General features: G+C 44.4%; 2 protein-coding genes across 2 annotated transcripts; both read left to right on the top strand.

Annotated features, from left to right (window-relative positions):
• The first annotated feature begins 4,134 nt into the window (after nucleotides 1-4,134).
• On the top strand, nucleotides 4,135-20,908 carry CCNQ (cyclin Q). The gene is made up of 6 exons (XM_088462901.1): nucleotides 4,135-4,295; nucleotides 5,638-5,739; nucleotides 6,420-6,603; nucleotides 10,226-10,358; nucleotides 13,038-13,265; nucleotides 20,260-20,908. The coding sequence occupies exons 2-6, from the start codon at nucleotides 5,649-5,651 to the stop codon at nucleotides 20,347-20,349; spliced, it is 726 nt and encodes a 241-aa protein (XP_088319027.1). The 5' UTR covers nucleotides 4,135-4,295; nucleotides 5,638-5,648; the 3' UTR covers nucleotides 20,350-20,908.
• LOC148443380 (uncharacterized) lies at nucleotides 17,571-20,249 on the top strand. Its single transcript, XM_088462925.1, has one exon. It carries the CDS (start codon nucleotides 17,571-17,573, stop codon nucleotides 18,579-18,581), a length of 1,011 nt encoding a protein of 336 aa, XP_088319051.1. The 3' UTR covers nucleotides 18,582-20,249.
• Nucleotides 20,909-21,155: the final 247 nt, after the last annotated feature.

Raw genomic sequence — 21,155 nt, 5'->3', positions numbered from 1 at the left:
TATATTTCACACACCCACCGGTACAGGGAAGAGCCCCGGGCTTCATCGTAAGCCTGGGGTACTCAGGAGAGGAGGACCTCTTTATTGGGGGGGTCTCCACCTGCCCTGGGAACCCCGGCTTATGCTGGCTAGCTTTGGGTGTTAATGCTTTGGCTGGGGAGACCCGGTGAAAGGGTCCCAAGGCTGTGGCATTACACCCTGGCTAGATTTGAGCCCGGTGCTGGTTTTAAAAATAGGGGGAACCCCGCACCATTTTTTCACCCTATTTTTAAAACCAGGACTGGGTCTGGGGAACCCTACACATTTTTTCCCCCGTATTATTAGAATCAGGACTGGCTCACGAGCCCGGGGCAGGTTATGCTTTGGGGGGGAACGCACGTCATTTTTTTCTTTAAATTAACCATTTATTTAACAGTAAAAGGCAGAAAATACATGGATCACACTGATCTGTGTATGTTTCTTCTAGACGCTGCTCAGGAGGGGGTCTATTTGTAAGTTATATTTCTACACCATGTTTGGTTTTATGACACCCGTGATTATAATCACGATTTTTGGTAAATTCCTGTGTTGTATTCCTGTCTATGGAAAGTACTGCCATGTTCAGACGATGGTGTATTAATTTCTACTTGTATTTTTGGGGTGCATTTTAAATTCACATTTGGCCGTGATCACCTCTAAAGATACAGAAAATACCCAATTTTTTTCATAGTAAATTCCCGTGTTCGGAAAAATGCCAATTTACCCCCGTGATTGCAATCTCGGACCAACACAATTCTTAGTAAATGTAGTCTGCATTTTTTTCTTTTTGGTTTCACCCTACCCATTTTTTCTCTGCTTGTCTTCGTTCCTGCCTCTAAAGGTGCCCATCCTCTAGCAGACATGAAAACGACTGCACGATTACGACATTGTAATCGTGCAGTCATTTGTCAGTCTGTGATGAGCCTGCACTGAACGAGCAGTCGTTCAGTGCAGGCTCATCAATCATCTGCAAACATGCTTAACCTGACGATATTGTCAGATTGTCCAGCATGTTTGCCCGATAGATATCTAAACGACCAGCGGGCACGCACATCGCTGGTCGTTTTAGCCATTTTTGCAAACGATTTATGAACGATTATTATCGTTCAATCGCTCAACTTAATCGTCTAGTGGAACGGGCACCTTTACAATTAGTCACTTGCAGTTGCGCATTGTCACATTCTACTGACCTTATTTTTTTTTTTATTATTATTTGACTTCCACAAAGGGTCTTAGCTTATTCATTACCTCAGCCCTTTCTGTTCTCTATTCATTTTCCTTTACAGGATAAAGTTTATTACTGAGAAGCTACCCCATGTTATGTTATGTTTTATTATCTAGCATGTTATTCTTTGTTTATGTGCAGTATGTTTACAATTTGTTTTGACATTTACTCTCTTATGCTGCCCATCCACTAGGCGATTAAACCTAGCGATGGAGCGATAACGACGGTCGTTATCGCTCCATCGCTTGGTAATCGCCCGCAAATCGTGCAGTAAAAGGTTAAAAACGACCAGCGATGCGCGCGCGCCCGCTGGTCGTTTTTAACATCAATCATCGCCCAAACATGACGGTCAACCTGACGACCGCCATCAGGTTGCCATGTTCGGGGATGATTGATCTGCATACACCGAACGTCTGAACGTTCAGTGTATGCACTTCACCCCGCGGGAGACAACGGCGTCGTAATCGTGCCGTCGTCCCCGCATCGTGTAATGGATGGGCAGCATTATTGTGATTATCACTCTATCATCCATATATGCTTTTATCTGATTTTCCAATAAAATTTTAAGATAAAAAAATAATTTTTTTTTTTTTCAAATAATACTGCATGGACAGTCCAATTATTTTGCATAGCTCACAATAATAAGGGTTTGAACGATCAAAGTTCAACTGTAAAAGTGTTTCTGACAGAATTAATTTTATTCAAAATCAACTCACGGGTTTTATGCTCTTTACCTCTATCAGCGCTGGAGATCCATTTTCTTTGTATGAATATACCCTAGGGTCACGCTGGCTGCAGTTTGAAGTTACACCCCTGGTTATGGCGATAGAGGTGGGGCACATTGTAAGGGTGTTTGTCGTTGTGTGGTGGGGTGCACTGACATTTTCATTGTGCAACAGAACTTCAGATTTGCAACAGCTCAGAGCTGGCATTCTTCAGGACGATTACCACATGAAATAAGACGGTCTTAATGTCTCTTTCACCTTTATGATTAGTGTAAGATGAAAGAGCACCTTAGCCTTTTCTGTGCACATTGCCAATACTGTCCCCTGATCTAACCTCTTCTCTTCCCATGTCTGGACTGTTTCTGTATGTGCAGTTCCTGAGCAGCAGATTTTTCTTTGACCTACTCTGGTGTATACATTACCAGAGGCTTACAACAGGGCTATACCAGACCGGACTTGCAGGTTTACTGGTAAGTTCTCCTTGTTCACAGTATGAGACTACACATCCATCCACTGTGACACTGACTATTCGGACCTAAAAGAGCCGATTTCCCAAGTCAGATATAAACACAATGGATGTGAATTACAAACATCAATACAAGAACTTCACCACTTATAACTCCATTTCACCCAGATCTACTGGAGCAGTCATCGGCAGAATCACATTGACACCTAACTGTACTGTGTACAGGACTAGGTACGATTATATGCAAATCCCTGCATGTAACGTTTGACTCTGCCTTTATTGTACAATTAACAGACACATATATTTGCACCGAATATCGCATGTTGCCTTCCTGTCATGTCACGCATCCTTCCCTATCAGCAAACATAAAGTGCACAGCACCATTGCCCCTGGGGAACTACTATGGGGTATAAAGTGAAAACCCGCCGCAGAGAGAGATGCCTCTCAAGCACCATTGTGGCGAGGGCCCCTTGAAAATGTTGCTACGGGGCCCACAAAGTTTTAGTTAGGCCCCAGAGTGTAACTATGCTTTTCCCAACTACTGGCACAGCGGCTCGCCACAAATATTTCTTCCCCCTCTATGCCCTAGTGGATGGTAACGCAGGAACGGTCCAGCCTCCTGCAGCGGTCACGTGGTTGATACGTCACAGAGGTCCTTTAGCCACATAGGATCTAGCATCAACCCTACCGGCACCTACACATAGGGCCTGATTCAGAGCCGGACGCAATTAGTGCTCGCTCGTCCAGAAAATAGGGGTGGCTATTCAAATGAACCGTTCGCTCTTTGCGGTCTGTTCACGCCTCTAGGTCTGAACGAGCGAACAAAACTTGCGGTCATTTTTTGGAAAAATACACCCCCTGGCCGCTCGCATCCTACGTCATGTCCGCTATTTATTAGATTAATCGAGTACATCGACCAGCGTATGAACTGCTCGCAATTCTTGTGGTTGGTTTTTGCTACCACAATCTTGCGAGCAGTTCTGGCTATAAAATAACCCAGTGACGTGGTCAATGACGCTGCTGTTTTAATTATGCACACCCATAAAACCCCCGTTTTGACCTTTAAGCACACCTGCAATCGGATCTCCACTCCCCGTTTTCAAGCACCTTCCCCTGTTACCACCCACATACGCCTCTTTCTGTCACTCAAATTATCAGGCATTCGCTATTTTGCGAGCACATGAATTTCGACCGCACTGACTGATTCGCGCATGTGTATAACGATCCGTACGCATGCGCAGTTGGGCAAACATCGCTCGGAGCTAACGAGCGGCCGCTTGCGAGCGGCTCTGAATCAGGCCCATAACTCAATGTGAAACCAAAACTTGTTCTAAGGTTGCACATGTGCCTGGTTAGCTGTTGTGGCATGCCTGGCTGCCTACCAGAGGAAGGGAGCATGATAAACGATAACAATCATGGGACCACTGTAGAACTACAACTCCCAGATGTACCACAGCCAAACCAGTTAGTGAGTCAGCCCTAATCTAGATAGAACATTTAAAGTCTCTGCGACTCCGCGTCACCAATGAGGGCTCGGAGGACATATGCGCGTAATACATATATCACCTCTTCTAACCAGCCGCTCACACACGGAGGCCAATCAGAGTCCTCACCTCCTGCTATTGGCCAGTTCCTCACACGTTGCCCATTGGGTGTGAGCGGAGACGTGGGCGGAGCTGCGCCAACCCTGCCGCTAGAGCACTGACTGTCACACTTCCGGTGTCCGCAGTGTCTCTCTGCCGTAGTGCTTCTTACTGAGCGGCATGGGACGATCTCCGTACTGCGCCGCGGAATCAGTCACCGGCAGGTGCCCGTTCTTCCAGTAACCCTGACCTAATCACGTCACCGCCCCGTGTCTCAGGTATACACACCGTAATTGTACTACTGTTATGGAACTACAACTCCCATCATGCTCTTGAGAGCCCACAATTCAGGGGATGCTGGGACATGGCTCCCTAATAAGGTCCCTACACACTAGACAATTTTTTTTTATCTATATGGCCGATTCTGATGCATCGGAACGGCAAATCGTTAAGTGTGTACGCACTATGCGTCCTCCTGCGGCGTCGTCTGTCACATCTTCAGATCTTCTCTACCTGCACCTAAATCTGTTGCTCTCGATTCCCCTCAGATCGTGCAGTGTGTACGCTCTACGGGACGATCAGGCGATATGGTTACATTATATAGTAAATGGTTAACCACCAAACGATGCGATATATCGTTCGGCCGTTTGTCAGATTTCACAATGTGCATGCACTACATCGTGTGCCCGGGAGTTCAAGGGAAATTGTTAACTACATTGCATCGTTTGCAAGTCGTCTAGTGTGTACCCAGCTTTATGGCGGATACACACTCGACGTTATGTTGCCTGATGCGGCGGATCGGATGACATATCGGGCAGTGTGTACCCGCTATGTAGCTGAGGATGCATGCTCCCGCGTCGTCAGCGACATACCCTTTTGGGCCTGCATGCAGCTCCAACAGGCGATATCGTCAGCTGGGGCCATGCTGCCAGATGCAGCATGGCCCCCACCGGCATCGGCAAGTGTGTATGCACACTCCTGCCGGGTCCCGTCGCTCACGATATTGCACTGAGTACGCATCATTTAGTGTGCACTTAGACTGGAGAGCCACAGATTGCTAAAACCGGTCATAAAGTAAATTCTTAGCAGCTCTGTCCTAATATGCACATTACAAATAATATTGCTTATAATTGGCCAGCATTGTTTTCTATAAAGAAAGTGTGGTCTGGTCAGTATTTATAAAGACTCAACTCACCCCATCACCACCCTGATGTACTTAACACATATACTGTATTATATATTCCACACAGTCCCATGCCTTCAGCTGTGTGATACTTATTTGTATGGCGGCAGATGTCAACTTTAGTTTACTAGTGTGTTACCTTTTTTTTAATTTGTAAGTAAGAGAAAATCTATCTAAGAAAAAAAGTGCAGTCTTCCTGATGCTTCTATATTGCATATTATTAATAATAATTGTAATAATGGCGCAATAAGACAACACACTGTGATAATCGTACTGTGTTTTTCTAATCGTGTGATCATTCATCTGTTTATGCTGTACGTGATCTCAATGCTATAAACCAAATACTGGTCTTTAGCAAAAAGAGATGTAACATCAATTGAGCAAGTCACGTACAAATTGTACTGTGTTAATTCTCTATTACTTTTTTTTTTTCAAAGGTATCGCAGTGATGGAGATGGAATTGGGTACTGCCACGCAATCTGATAAAGATAAAGCTGTAAAAACTCACTTTAAAGTAACCAGATTTATTATGGAGACAGGTGAGCTCTTTAGTATCTTGTACGCAGTTCCGAGCGATGTTCGCACATCTGCACATGCGTATGGGTTGTAATGTGCATGCGCCAACCGACAAAGCACAACATAATATCGTCCATTAAATAACACGTAATGAAACTGAACTGAAGTGTAGTGACAGTGTTATATTAAGGTGTCAATCAAAAGCATGGCCGCTATGATAGAGATACAGGTTGAGTCTCCCATATCCAAAATGCTTGGGACCAGGGGTATTTTGGATAACGGAATATTCCGTATTTTGGAATATTTGCATACCATAATGAAATATATTGGGAATAGGAACCCAATATACACACAGAATACATTTATGTATTATATACACCTTATACACACAGCCTGCAGGTAATGTTATACAATATTTTCAATAATTTTGTGGCTCAAACAAAGTTTGTGTACAGAAATGAAATTCATTTATGTTTCATATACATCTTATACCCACAGCCTGAAAGTAATTTTATACAATATTTTTAATAATTGTGCCTTAGACAAAGTTTGTGTACATTGAAACATCAAAATCAAAGTTTTCATTATCTGATTCATGCCAAAAAAATTCAGTATTTCGGAGTATTTGGATATGGGAGACTCAGCCTGTAGTTTCCGTACTTAGCACTCATTACCCTCGTCAATGTGATGCCTTATTTTGCAGGTGTTAAGCTGGGAATGCAGTCCATCCCGATAGCCACTGCTTGTACCATTTATCACAAGTTCTTCCATGAGACCATACTAGAAGACTATGACCCATATCTAGTAGCCATGTCTGCAATTTACCTGGCTGGGAAGGTAGAGGAACAACACCTCCGAACAAGGGACATCATTAATGTCTGTCACAGGTGAGCGCTACAGTAACAGGACTCATTGCTGTATGACTGGATCCTACAGCCCACTAAGCAATTATAGAATGTAAACTCAATGTTAATGTATCAAATTCCTATTTCCCTATAGATTGTAGGCTTGTGAGCAGGACCCTCTTACCTATCAGTCTGTCTGTTATTATTACCCAGTCTTGTTTGATTACAGTGTTCCCAATTGTAAAGCACAATGAAATATACTGGCACTGTATGAATAAATGTTAATAATAAAGAAATACTCCTATTGTATAATATTTCTTCTATAAATGCTGATTTTGCAGAGTTGCACAGAAGTTAATTTTGCATACGGATCTTGTGTGTGTGTGTGTGTGTGTGTATAATATATATATATATATATTTTTATGTTGTGCATTGCTCAGGAGCCGAGTGCATGGATCTACGGTAGGTGCATATAATATTGTGCATACGAGTGTATATCCGCATTTAGTTCCATGCATGCAGTGCACATGTAATTGCGGGCACCTCGCGTGCATCCAATATTGTGGCTAGATACAGGTAATATTATTGGATAAAATGTAGAAAATGTTTATTCATACAGGGTGGGCAATCTAATTAACGTTATCATCAATTGGAACATGACCATAATAAAATTGTGTTGTATTTTAGATATTTCCTATATTTTAAAGCTTTAGGGCCTTCAATTAGCCGACGTAATTTATTGCGTGAGAAAAGGGCGGTAGCCTCGGGCTTTTACGCCTGAAGCCATTCAATTACAACCCCTTTTCCTCACGCAGCAAAATTGCTGCTAACGCACGTTATCCCATAGATTCCGGGATAAGTACCCAGAGCTATGCGTAACGCGTTTGCGGTACCCGCGATATGGGCACTTACCGAGCCTCCTTCAGGCTCGAGTAGAAATCTGTGTTAATTGCAGCCTGCGGGCGTATTGCGGGCTGTAATTGAATAGTACCGGCTGGCCAATTAGACTGCAGTTAACTGCCGCAACTAATTGGAAAACACATTAAGGGCCAGATCCACTTTCCTAACTCATTTTTGAACACCCGCGGCTCTACCCACATTAGTACAAACCCTGAGATCCCTATTGTCTTAATTTATTAGGCACCAGGTACGCACTGTACTGGTCAGCGCTGCAGTGATCTCTGCCTGGCAGGCTCATAAATGCTTTTCCACCGGAAAGTTGGATGCCATTTCTTGCCTAGCATCAGACCCCTTGCTGCACTGGCAGGAAATCATTGCAGAGGCTGGCCAGCAGCTCCATAGTAATTGTAAGTATACAAGCTTTACTGAATTTTAGTTTTATTTTTCAAAGTAAGAACAGATACTGAGAATGACAATCCTGCATCCAGGACAAGTTAACTTTATAATGTATAGATTTTGACCATAGATACAACATTAATGGGATAAGGCACTCCTTACTGTATGCATATAGGATGTCATCGGGGGGGGGGTCCTTGTGTCACTATATGATCACAGCCCTTTTATACAGGATTTATTCTAGTACTACGTATTACGTATCAGTAATAATTTACAGTGGTGGGTTCCTGATAATGCACAGGTTTTCCTAATGAGCACTAGAGTAATGACCTAATGCACTGTTTATACTTGCTGCATGTTAGCATTACTTTGGTGTTCTAAGGTTCTCCTAACTTGCACTGCCTAGGCCAGCAAAGGACTCTGGGCCTGATTCAGACCCGCTCGCGAGCGCACAGTGCTCGCAAGCGGGTCGATGGTCCCCCACTGCGCATGCGCGAGACCCGGCCAGCGACGGGCGTTCCGTCGCTACGGGTCTCACACCAAGTAGGGGCGGCTGTCGATTTTGATTGACAGCTCGCCCCGTTATGGAGGCCGGGCAGGGGGAGTGACTACACAAACGGAGGCGTTCCTGTACCAGTGATGTCAGTGGTGAGCTTCCGGCTCTATTTAGAGCCGGAAGCTCACTGGGGCTTGCAGGGACGAGACCCTACCACAAGGGTATCGTCGCAAGCCCAATGGTCGCGACCATCACCTGGCCGCTCGCATAAGCTGTGGGTGGTCACCCACAGCTATGCGAGCGGCCAGGAGGCCGAAACAACAACAACAAAAAAAAGCCCTGATTCAGAGCGTCTGGCTCTGAATCAGGGCCACTGTGTCTTCAGTACTGTACCATACATATACACCACAAGCAGCATATGTCGTAGACTCATATTAGCCATTACCCCTTATGCAAAATAAAACATTTGAGTTTTTGATTACTCCACTATGAAAATAACACATTTTTATTTCTTATGAGTTGATCTTTTAAATTGTGACTAGAAATAGGGAAAATAAAGGAACAACCTGCAGAAAACACATCGTTCCGATTATCGTTCCTTCCATGTGAACTAGAATGTAAGCTTTTACGAGCAGGGCCCTCTACCCTCTTGTGCTTTTCCTTACTCTACTGTCATCTTCTTCTTCCTCCCCACTAGGGCACCTAACACTTGGTTACTTTGCTTCGTTGATTATCTGGGTGTTATGGTCGCTAATGTAGCAATGTATATTATTCATCTTCCTTGTCCTGTATTGTATTGTTCTGCAAGTCACTGGTCACTCTATTTGTTTATGTACTATGTAAGGCGCTGCGGAACACTTGTGGCGCCATATAAATAAATGATAATAATAGTAGGCAGCTGCCCATATGCTGGGGTAATATCCAGATTTAGAGCCTGATTCTGATTCGCAGGCAATGTTGATGTTCGCAGATTTGAGCAAATTTTCTTTGGTACTGCACATGCGCGAAAATCCCGTACGGCGCATGCGTTACACTGTATGTACGCACAGAGGCACAGTTGCAATCGAGATGTACAGTATCAGAAATTAACTGGAAATGTATTGGGTGTGACTGGGAGGTGGCTATTCAGATGCATGATAATGGACCGTCTTATGGGCATGTTATGGGAGCTGACGCGGGCGTGATGCTGAAGTGGTTGTGTACACATCATTATAGAAAGGATTTCTTGTAATGACAGTGACGTAAAATTAAGTATTCTGTTATACTTTTGGGAAAAGTGTATAGATCAGAGGTCCTCAATGTACCCTAACAGGTTTTAAGGATATCCAAGCTTGACCACAGGTGACTTAATTAGTGCTTCAGTCAATTTGATTTAACCACCTGTGCTCTACCATGGATATCTGTAAAAGCTGAACTGTTGGGGAGCCTTGAGGAGCGCGTTTGGGAACCCCTGTTACTGTATAGATAATCAGAACTGAGGTTAGCGTTATAAAGAAGTGATCAGCAAGGATACTGGTGTATCCTTAATACATAACTTAATGCATAAAACAGTCATGGACTATATGAGAGTGGTGTAAAGGAAAAACGATTTTATACACATACTGTAGTAATCAATGAGAATCTTACGCCTTATTCCAGTGTAGTTTAGAACACGAGAGCTAAGGTCTGGTTGCTGCGGGAACCGTTTCCTTTACATCACTTTCCATAAACATCCTTTTCTTTTTCTCTAAATGGTTCTTTAATCCACAAACAACTGCTTTTGTTGCCAGTGCGATTCCAGGAAAATGTTCTTGGCAGATGGCTCTGTCACCGTGTAAAACCAAAGTGTGATTTCTACATCACGTCATTTGTTTTCTTCTGCTCAATGTGCAGGTATCTGAATCCGGGAAGTGAGCCGCTGGAAGTGGATTCCAGGTTCTGGGAGCTCCGGGACAGCATTGTACAGTGTGAATTACTAATGCTCAGGCTGTTACATTTCCGTGTCTCTTTCACACATCCACACAAAGTGAGTGATTCACAACAATCTGCTTGTATTTCATAGCACTGCGAAGTCATGTCCTGGCATCGTACCATCGTACCATGTATAATGTGAGAACAGCTCGTCTCAGTGCCAGTGACCCTTCCGTCTAACCTTATAGTACATGTAGCATACACGCTCACTGAATTAATGGGTGACAAACCGTGTACACGTCGTGAGGTATGTCTTATATTCATTGTCTTTCTTCCTTTGTGTAATATTTATATATTTTATTTTACACTGGGAGCAATGGGCCTGACGCAGTGATCTATGCTAATGCCATCGCAGCTGCAATACCGTTCGAACATATGCAAATGTCGTAGACGACGAGGAATGTATTGAGACGCCCACCTGCTGCTTTGAAAATCCAAGCATCTGCGTGCAAACATGCCGCATCGTTGGCAGATCCTTCGATTATCGGTTTTATAAATTACCCTTTGGTCGCGCAGAATGGGCGTGGGATCTGAGACTCCGGAAGCATATTTTTCTTGCACACGAGATTGCAGTCACAGGGTGTAACACGGGCAAAAATGGTTCCGACATGCCTGCGTTCTCTGCCGCCACACCCCGTTACCTCCCACAAACGGTCCCTGACTGTCAATCACACTGTGAGTTAAAAGTCGCTGCGAGTGACTCCGGTAATGTACCTTGACGCATGCATAAATTGACGATTATCGCTCATGCGTAAACATCGGATTAAGGTACATCACTGAATCAGGCCTAATCATTCTTACTGTGCTATATGTTCTTTTTATACAATGATGTGATTAGATTACAGCAATTTTTGATTAACTTTTTTCCATCTGTTTTTACGCGTCCATCACTCACTTTAATTTTGCCTGCTTAGGCCCTGATTCAGAGCCGGACGCTCTGACCAGAGCGCTCGCTCTGAATCAGGGCCCACCTCCATAAATATGGAGCGTCCTCCTGGACGCTCATATAGCTGTGGGTCACCACCCACAGCATATACGAGCGTGCAGGATGATGGTCGCGATGGTCTTGACCATCGCGACCATCGCCACTGCGAGCAGAAGCCTGCGGTTGAGTTTCTCAACCGCAAGGCCAGGAGTGATTTTGGCTCTATCAGAGCCAAAATCACTCCCACTGACATCACTAGTGATGTCAGTGGGGCCGGCTTCTGACGGTAGGCGTTCCCTTGGGAACGCCTCCGTCTGGCAGGCACGCCCCCGGCACGCCCACCAAAGGGGGCGTGCTGTCAATCAACATCGACAGCACGCCCCCTTTGATCAGACACTACGAGCGAAGGAAAGTCCTTCGCTCGTCGCGTCTCGCGCATGCGCACGATGGAGCTCCCTCCGTCGTGCGCATGCGCAGTGCAGACCATCGACCCACTTGCGAGCGGACAGCCGCTCGCGAGTGGGTCTGAATCAGGGCCCTAGTGCCTCAATTATGTGACTAGTTCCCAGTGAATTTAAAGATTACATTGTCTTCATAATTGGTCCATACAGCAAAATGACTGGAAGCTATAGGTGTTTTTTATATGTAAAAATGTACACAGCTAAGAAATGGGGTTTAATTTTGTGCTCTGTATATTCAGTTATTGAATGGAGAGAGCTGTCTGAGGTGAGTTACCACACTCGGACACACCAGGTTCCATTTTGTCAGTAGGCCATGAACCTACTAGTATGGCCATATGGAGGATATTGGAGGAAATCTCGTGAGCATTGGCCCTCATTCAGAGCCGTACGCTCTGAGCAGAGCGCACGCTCTGAATGAGGGCCGGCCTCCATGAAAATGGAGCGTCCTCCTGGACGCTCGTATAGCTGTGGGTCACCACCCACAGGCTATACGAGCGTGCATTTTGATGGCCGCGATGGTCGCGACCATCGAAACTGCGAGCCGGAGCCTGCGGTTGAGGTTTTCAACCGCAAGCTCCAGAGTGATTTTGGCTCTATCAGAGCCAAAATCACTCCCACTGACATCACTAGTGATGTCAGTGGGCCGGCTTCTGACGGGATGCGTTCCCGTGGGAACGCCCCCGTCAGGAAGGCACGCCCCCGGCACGCCTACCAAAGGGGGCGTGCTGTCAATCAACATCGACAGCACGCCCCCTTTGATCAGACACAACTAGCGAAGGACTTTCCTTCGCTCGTCGCGTCTGGCGCATGCGCACGACGGAGCTCCCTCCGTCGTGCGCATGCTCAGTCCAGAACATCGACCCACTTGCGAGCGGACAGCCGCTCGCGAGTGGGTCTGAATCAGGCCCATAGATAGAACATACAAACTCCATAAAGTTTAGGCCCTGGCCAGAATCCAATTATAGTGAGGCAGCTATGCTAACCACTGCTGCCCCTAAAGGGCTATAGCCTAAAAAATACAGGGACGGTAACATAAAGGTGTCTCAGAGATGCATGGGTGGGCTGCTCTCATGGGTATTTGTACAGCTCACACAATGGGGTATATTTACTAAAGTGCAAGGTTTTAGAAATAGCAGCCAATCAAATTCTACTTATCATTTAGCACTTTCAAGTGATAATAGCTATAATCTGATTGGTTGCTATGGGAAATAACCCCACTGCACTTTAGTAAATATATACCATAATGTGTCTACTGTACACATTATTTTCAGGCAGTAATGTGGTTCAGTTTTTATACTGTTTGTGTCATTTTGGCTAGTTTATGATTTTTTTTTCTTCTTCCTTGCAGTATTTGCTACATTACCTTGTTTCTGTAAAGAACTGGATGAATCGGCATAGCTGGGAGCGCAATCCTATTGCTACGGCTGCTTGGGCTCTCCTCAGGGACAGCTACCATGGAAACATTTGCCTCCGCCATGAGGCACAGCATATTGCTGTAGCTGTGTTATACTTTGCTTTGCAGATCTACGGTGTAGAAGTGCCAGGCAACGAGAGTGCGGAAAATCAGTGGTGGAAGGTGAGGACTATTTAGGTGCTATTAACTATCATAAGCAGAGCAAGTACACAATATGCATAAGCATGGTAGAATCTGAGGAAATACAGTTTACATGTAAGGAAGAACAACTGCGGGTGTACATGTAAGAGGGGATAATTATGGGGAGCACAGGTAGGCAAAGCAATTGGAGGATGTACAGTATACAAGCAAGGATGGGCTATATACAGGCAAGCAAAGATAATTGGGGATGTACAGTATACAGGTAAGCAAGCATGGGGTATGTATAGTATACAGGTAAGCAAATGAATGGAGAATGTACAGTGTACAGCCAAGCAAGGATGGGAAATGTACAGTATACAGGTAAGCAAGGATGGGGAATGTACAGTATACAGGTAAGCAAGGATGGGAAATGTACAGTATACAGGTAAGCAAGGATGGGGAATGTACAGTATACAGGTAAGCAAGGATGGGGAATGTACAGTATACAGGTAAGCAAGGATGGGGAATGTACAGTATACAGGTAAGCAAGGATGGGGAATGTACAGTATACAGATAAGCAAGGATGGGAAATGTACAGTATACAGGTAAGCAAGGATGGAGAATGTACAGTATACAGGTAAGCAAGGATGGAGAATGTACAGTATACAGGTAAGCAAGGATGGGAAATGTACAGTATACAGGTAAGCAAGGATTGGTAATGTACAGTGTACAGCCAAGCAAGGATTGGTAATGTACAGTATACAGATAAGCAAGGATTGGTAATGTACAGTGTACAGCCAAGCAAGGATTGGTAATGTACAGTATACAGGTAAGCAAGGATGGAGAATGTACAGTATACAGGTAAGCAAGGATGGGAAATGTACAGTATACAGGTAAGCAAGGATGGGAAATGTACAGTATACAGGTAAGCAAGGATGGGAAATGTACAGTATACAGGTAAGCAAGGATGGGAAATGTACAGTATACAGGTAAGCAAGGATTGGTAATGTACAGTGTACATTTAAGCAAGGATGGGGAATGTACAGTATACAGTAAAAGCAAAAAGAATTGTGGGATGCACAGTATACAGATAAGCAAGGATGGGAAATGTACAGTATACAGGCAAACAAGGATGGGGAATGTACAGTATACAGATAAGCAAGGATGGGAAATGTACAGTATACAGGCAAACAAGGATGGGAAATGTACAGTATACAGGCAAACAAGGATGGGGAATGTACAGTATACAGATAATCAAGGAAGGGGAATGTACAGTATACAGATAAGCAAGGATGGGGAATGTACAGTATAAAGATAAGCAAGGATGGGGAATGTACAGTATACAGATAAGCAAGGATGGGAAATGTACAGTATACAGGCAAACAAGGATGGGGAATGTACAGTATACAGATAAGCAAGGATGGGAAATGTACAGTATACAGGCAAACAAGGATGGGGAATGTACAGTATACAGATAAGCAAGGATGGGAAATGTACAGTATACAGGCAAACAAGGATGGGGAATGTACAGTATACAGATAAGCAAGGATGGGAAATGTACAGTATACAGGCAAGCAAGGATGGGAAATGTACAGTATACAGATAATCAAGGAAGGGGAATGTACAGTATACAGATAAGCAAGGATGGGAAATGTACAGTATACAGGCAAACAAGGATGGGGAATGTACAGTATACAGGCAAACAAGGATTGGGAATGTACAGTATACAGGAAAGCAAGGATGTACAGTATACAGGTAAGAAAATAAAATTGGTGTATGTACAGTATACAGGCAAGCAAAAATTAGGAATGTACAGTATACAGGAAAGCAAGGATGGGAAGTATACAGTAAAAGCAAAGAATTGTGTGATGTACAGTATCCAGGATAGGGAATGTACAGAGTAAGCAAAGAGAATTGAGGTAAATTGTTCACATAATCATGAAATATTTAGATATTAGTAGGTACTGTTAAGATACCAGTTTAGTTTAATAAAAAAAAAAGTTTAGTGCTAAACAGTTATTGTAGCAACACTGTCATCATACAGTTTAATATATATATTTTTTTTTATTTAAGCTTTATTGGTTGACTTTACACATCTGTGCCTATAATTCTGGCCATCCGGCTTTATACGTCTGAGCCGGCAAATATGTTTTGCTCAGGAGGGACGTAGTGATGTCAGATTATTAAGACTAATAAGGACTCTAATACTCAATGCCGATAATAGCTATTCTCAATCAGACACTGAAGAGCCCCCAGTACAGACGGCTAATATTTCTTTAGGGACAGAGGGAGGAGTAGAGTTTACAGTGGTCACAGAGCCGGAAGTGTCGCTTGCAGCATCATTGGGGGAATCAAGTGCTAAAACATTGGGATGAAGATTATTCCTGAAGGTACAACCTGCTCTGTGTGGGCACCTTCCAACAGGCAAACTCTCTACAATCCCTTGTATGTGCTGCAAATTCAAGTACACAGATAAAGACGGAAACTTTTTACCCCAGCTGATGGTACACCACGGTTTACTGCAGGGGCGTGAGTGGCTACAGTAAGCGGAGGCATTATAACCTATCAATATTGGAGCAGCCATTGGTGACTGTGTAGCTCCCGGCAGGGAGGCCAATCCCGGCTCATTTTTTTCAATTCAGGGATTCAGGTTTGAAAAAAAGCTCAATTCCGGGATGCATACTGGCTAATGTATTATTGAGTTGCTGGCTTTATGAAGGACGTCCAGATACTGAATATATGCCAATGTTGGGTTGTAAGCCAGAAGTACAAAGAGAAAAGCCTTTGTGTATATAATGTATTACAAAATATGGAGACAGTAGAATATTATGACTTTATGCTCAGCCCACAATTAGTTCAGCAGAAAACAAGGCCCTGGCCTGAAAAAATGTAACTGTGTGTTTTCTACAAATGGCAGTGTAACATGAGGTGAGTTAGCAGGAATTCCTGTCTGAGATACCATCAAAGGCCCTCATTCAGAGCCGTACGCTCTGAGCAGAGCGCACGCTCTGAATGAGGGCCGCCCTCCATGAAAATGGAGCGTCCTCCTGGATGCTCGTATAGCTGTGGGTCACCACCCACAGGCTATAGGAGCGTGCAGTTTGATGGGCGCGATGGTCTTGACCATCGCGACCATCGAAACTGCGTACAAAAGCCTGTGGTTGAGTTTTTCAACCACAAGGCTCGGAGTGATTTTGGCTCTATCAGAGCCAAAATCACTCCCACTGACATCACTAGTGATGTCAGTGGGCCGGCTTCTGACGGGAGGCGTTCCCGTGGGAACGCCCCCGTCAGGGAGGCACGCCCACCAAAGGGGGCGTGCTGTCAGTCAACATCGACAGCAAGCCCCCTTTGAAGAGACACTACGAGCGAAGGAAAATCCTTCGCTCGTCGCGTCTGGCACATGCGCATGACGGAGCTCCCTCCGTCGTGCGCATGCTCAGTGCAGAACATCGACCCACTTGCGAGCGGACAGCCGCTCGCGAGTGGGTCTGAATCAGGCCCAAAGTGCTATAACTTTGGTAGTGTCTCCCAGAGCATTAAAGAGTGCAGCTAGGCTACTTACTGGCTCCCATCCAGAAGAACGCAGCGGTACTACACCAAGGCTACTTACTGGCTCCCTTCCAGAAGAATGCAGTGGTACTACACCAAGGCTACTTACTGGCTCTGTTCCAGAAGAACGCAGTGCTACTACACCAAGGCTACTTACAGGCTCCCTTCCAGAAGAACGCAGCGGCACTACACCAAGTCTACTTACCGGCTCCCTTCCAGAAGAACGCAGTGGCACTACACTAAGGCTACTTACTGGCTCCCTTCCAGAAGAACGCCGCGTCACTACACCAAGGCTACTTACTGGCTCCCTTCCAGAAGAACGCAGCGGCACTACACCAAGGCTACTTACTGGCTCCCTTCCAGAAGAATGCAGTGGTACTACACCAAGGCTACTTACTGTCTCCCTTCCAGAAGAATGCAGTGGTACTACACCAAGGCTACTTACTGGCTCTCTTCCAGAAGAACGCAGTCCTACTACACCAAGGCTACTTACAGGCTCCCTTCCAGAAGAACGCAGCGGCACTACACCAAGGCTACTTACTGGCTCCCTTCCAGAAGAACGCAGCGGCGCTACACCAAGGCTACTTACTGGCTCCCTTCCAGAAGAACGCAGCGGCACTACACAAAGGCTACTTACAGGCTCCCTTCCAGAAGAACGCAGTGGCACTACACCAAGGCTACTTACTGGCTCCCTTCCAGAAGAACGCAGCGGCACTACACCAAGGCTACTTACTGGCTCCCTTCCAGAAGAACGCAGTGGTACTACACCAAGGCTACTTACTGGCTCCCAGAAGAATGCAGTGGTACTACACCAAGGCTACTTACTGGCTCTCTTCCAGAAGAACGCAGCGGCACTACACCAAGGCTACTTACTGGCTCCCTTCCAGAAGAACGCAGCGGCACTACACCAAGGCTACTTACTGGCTCCCTTCCAGAAGAACGCAGCGGCACTACACCAAGGCTACTTACTGGCTCCCTTCCAGAAGAACGCAGTGGTACTACACCAAGGCTACTTACTGTCTCCCAGAAGAATGCAGTGGTACTACACCAAGGCTACTTACTGGCTCTCTTCCAGAAGAACGCAGTGCTACTACACCAAGGCTACTTACTGTCTCCCTTCCAGAAGAATGCAGTGGTACTACACCAAGGCTACTTACTGGCTCTCTTCCAGAAGAACGCAGTGGCACTACACCAAGGCTACTTACTGTCTCCCTTCCAGAAGAATGCAGCGGCACTGCACCAAGGCTACTTACCGGCTCCCTTCCAGAAGAACGCAGCGGCACTGCACCAAGGCTACTTACTGGCTCCCTTCCAGAAGAATGCAGCGGCACTGCACCAAGGCTACTTACCGGCTCCCTTCCAGAAGAACGCAGCGGCACTACACAAAGGCTACTTAATGGCTCTCTTCCAGAAGAACGCAGCCGCACTACACCTAGGCTACTTACTGGCTCCCTTCCAGAAGAACGTAGCGGCACTACACCAAGGCTACTTACTGGCTCCCTTCCAGAAGAATGCAGTGGTACTACACCAAGGCTACTTACTGTCTCCCTTCCAGAAGAATGCAGTGGTACTACACAAAGGCTACTTACTGGCTCCCTTCCAGAAGAACGCAGCGGCACTGCACCAAGGCTACTTACTGGCTCCCTTCCAGAAGAACGCAGCGACGTTGCACCAAGGATACTTACTGGCTCCCTTCCAGAAGAACGCAGCGGCACTACACCAAGGCTACTTACTGGCTCTCGCCTCCAGAAACACAACAGTGGTCACAGGAATAATGCAGTGTGTGCTAGGAGAGGTATAAACTAAGATGGCTATTGTCTCTGTTATTGTTCTAGGCAGGGCCTCTGCATTTATAGAGCTCTTTAGGGTGTAACACACAATACTCATAACATGTGCCAGCAACTTATATAATATCTTGGGAGGTCCGTATTTCTATGTGGGGCCATGGTGGAACAAAGTAGCTTGGTTACAAAGTAGTTAATGATTTGAATGTGCAGGATTTAGCTCTAGATTATTTTCTAGCTGAAGAACACTTTATATGGTACCAAGCCTTCCAACATTACGCATTATAAGAATCTTGGCCCCTGACACTATATATAGAGCATGAATAGACTCTTAAGGGCAGCGACTCCCCTTCCTGCTACTGTTTTAGTCCTGTTTTGACCTCACAACCTTTGCCTCTCATGATGTCTTCACTAGCTGACTCTTTACGGTCTCCCTTATAGCACCGTTACTACCTATTCACAAAGCAGCTTAGGTTGTGGTCCCTGCAAAAACTAGCAGGGAGGCCGATTTCTGCTCCTGTAGTGGCCAGATCTGGCATTGTGTAAGGCTGTAAGTAATGTGACTTATAAGTATAGGAAAACGAGAGGTCAATGTATGTCTTCCTAGCATAGCATTTATAACAAAACTAAAATATATATATATTTACATGTGAGTTCTGGTAGATAATACAAAGATCTGCAGTATATTTCTTTGACGACTCAGAATTATCCCCTGGATGCTGTTTACCAGTTCACCCTGTCCTGTCACAATATAATAGTGGAGCAGACAGATTCCGTTCTTAACTAGGTTGACAGCTCGGTTACATTGCCCTACAGTGTTATGCAGATATTATTTAGAATGCTGCCTTCAGTTCTGACACTTATTATTCCAAGGCTACTTAACTTGAGCTAGATTGCCATTTAAAAATGACCTACATTTCCGTGACACAAACAGTCATTATCTGCTAACAAGGAAACATAATGGAAATATTGAGCCTCTGCAGATGTCGCGGAACCCCTAGTCGATAAGTAATCTGACTGTGACAAATTGACATTTTGCAGTAAAAGTGGTCTTGTCCTTATACGTTGGGAACTTGGTGTCTTTAGAATATAAGAATTTATCTCAACCACTGTATGATTTTGTAAAGCGAGAAACTTTTTGTTGTTAACTTTTTATTGTCATATCACCAAATTTACTTTAACACACTTCTATCATTGTATAAAACTACTATCATTGTTTTATAATGCTAGAATAGAAATAAAGTATATTACCCTGTAGCATTCTTTATGCATGCCTTTTGCTAGTATTTTAAGTGTAATCATAGCACCAGAGGCGTCACCAGGTCTGGCAACACACGGTGAGAACTCCGTAACCCCCCTGCTTTTATCATGCGTTTAGACGAGGCTCCAAGTGAACATCGGACACTAACCTCAAACATCGATGTTGTATTTCTGGGGTTAAAGCACACATTTGCTAACAGACAATTTTTATTTATTTTTTTGAACGATTCGTAAATGTGTGAGTTAGCCCCAGAAATACAGCATCGATGTTGATCGAATTTTCAGAGATTTTAAATTGATCAAAATACCTTTAGTAAATATACCCCTAGTAATAAGCCTGGGTGACAAATAGCATTAAAAACGCTACCACAACACCAATGGATAGCAGACATGTTGTTATAATGACCTCAAATCATCTGCTTTTCTCTGTTCCTTTCTAGGTGTTTAGCGAAGACATTACAAGAGTGACCATTGATAACATAATATCTGAGCTGATACAAATCTATACTATAGATACGGAAATCTCCTGACCGCACGAGGTTATTCTTTTATGCATTGGACCTAACTGGACTATGAAGACAAGGGGTGAGGTCCATTGTCCTGTGATGTAGTGCAGAGTGCAAAGGATTGAGCATCAGGAACCGCTGGGCTTTTGCCTACAACAGTCAGCTTTAAGCTGTGACGGAAGACTAGTTACTAGTCAGGGTACAATTTGTTATACAGAGGAAAAGACACAATGTGTTTGCTCAATGCTGTAGTGATGTGGCATAGGTATCGTGCATTGGTACCTTGACGTTAGTGGTTCACATTTATGTAGCTTTTACAATCTCACTAACATAATACATATGCACGGTGAGTCACTGGAAAAAATGGCACCTGGATGTTAAGCATTTAAAACTTGTGGGAACAATACAAGGCACTGGTGGTGTCCTTATTACTGTGACAATGTATTTTTACTGTATTCCAGAATTGCATTTTTTTTTATAGCGTACCTAATTTGAAAATTTGGGGGATTTTTTTTGTTTTTTGATAAATATATATATATATATATATATATATATATATATATATATATATATTTATTATAAATTATAAAAAAAAAAAAAGCACTAGATTTGGGGTGCAACATGGTATGTGACCACATTGTTTAAATCACAGGGGCTCTGCACTCACCATAATAATAAACAGTGGGGTTTTGGTTCATGAATTGATGAATGCATTTACGCTTGCAGCCCCCGACAAGGGACCCCACTTTCCTTATTATCTGTGTGTGTATATAACCTTTTATTGTCATTTTGAAGAAATCATTGTATATGAATAGGGATTTGCTGTTTTT

This window comes from Taudactylus pleione, unplaced genomic scaffold (genome assembly GCF_031769625.1).
Source record: "Taudactylus pleione unplaced genomic scaffold, aTauple2 ptg001288l, whole genome shotgun sequence".
NCBI classification, from domain to species: Eukaryota; Metazoa; Chordata; class Amphibia; order Anura; family Myobatrachidae; genus Taudactylus; species Taudactylus pleione.
Note: the sequence above shows the minus strand (reverse complement) of the source record. Positions and strands in the feature narration are given on the sequence as shown.

Bases quoted from the DNA above. Each gene is read 5' to 3' on its own strand.
- CCNQ (XM_088462901.1), top strand. From the start codon at position 5,649: ATGGAGATGGAATTGGGTACTGCCACGCAATCTGATAAAGATAAAGCT. The intron at 10,359-13,037 runs GTGAGTGATTCA...TCTTCCTTGCAG, and splicing joins CTTTCACACATCCACACAAA to TATTTGCTACATTACCTTGT. The intron at 13,266-20,259 runs GTGAGGACTATT...GTTCCTTTCTAG, and splicing joins CGGAAAATCAGTGGTGGAAG to GTGTTTAGCGAAGACATTAC.
- LOC148443380 (XM_088462925.1), top strand. From the start codon at position 17,571: ATGCAGTGGTACTACACCAAGGCTACTTACTGGCTCTCTTCCAGAAGA.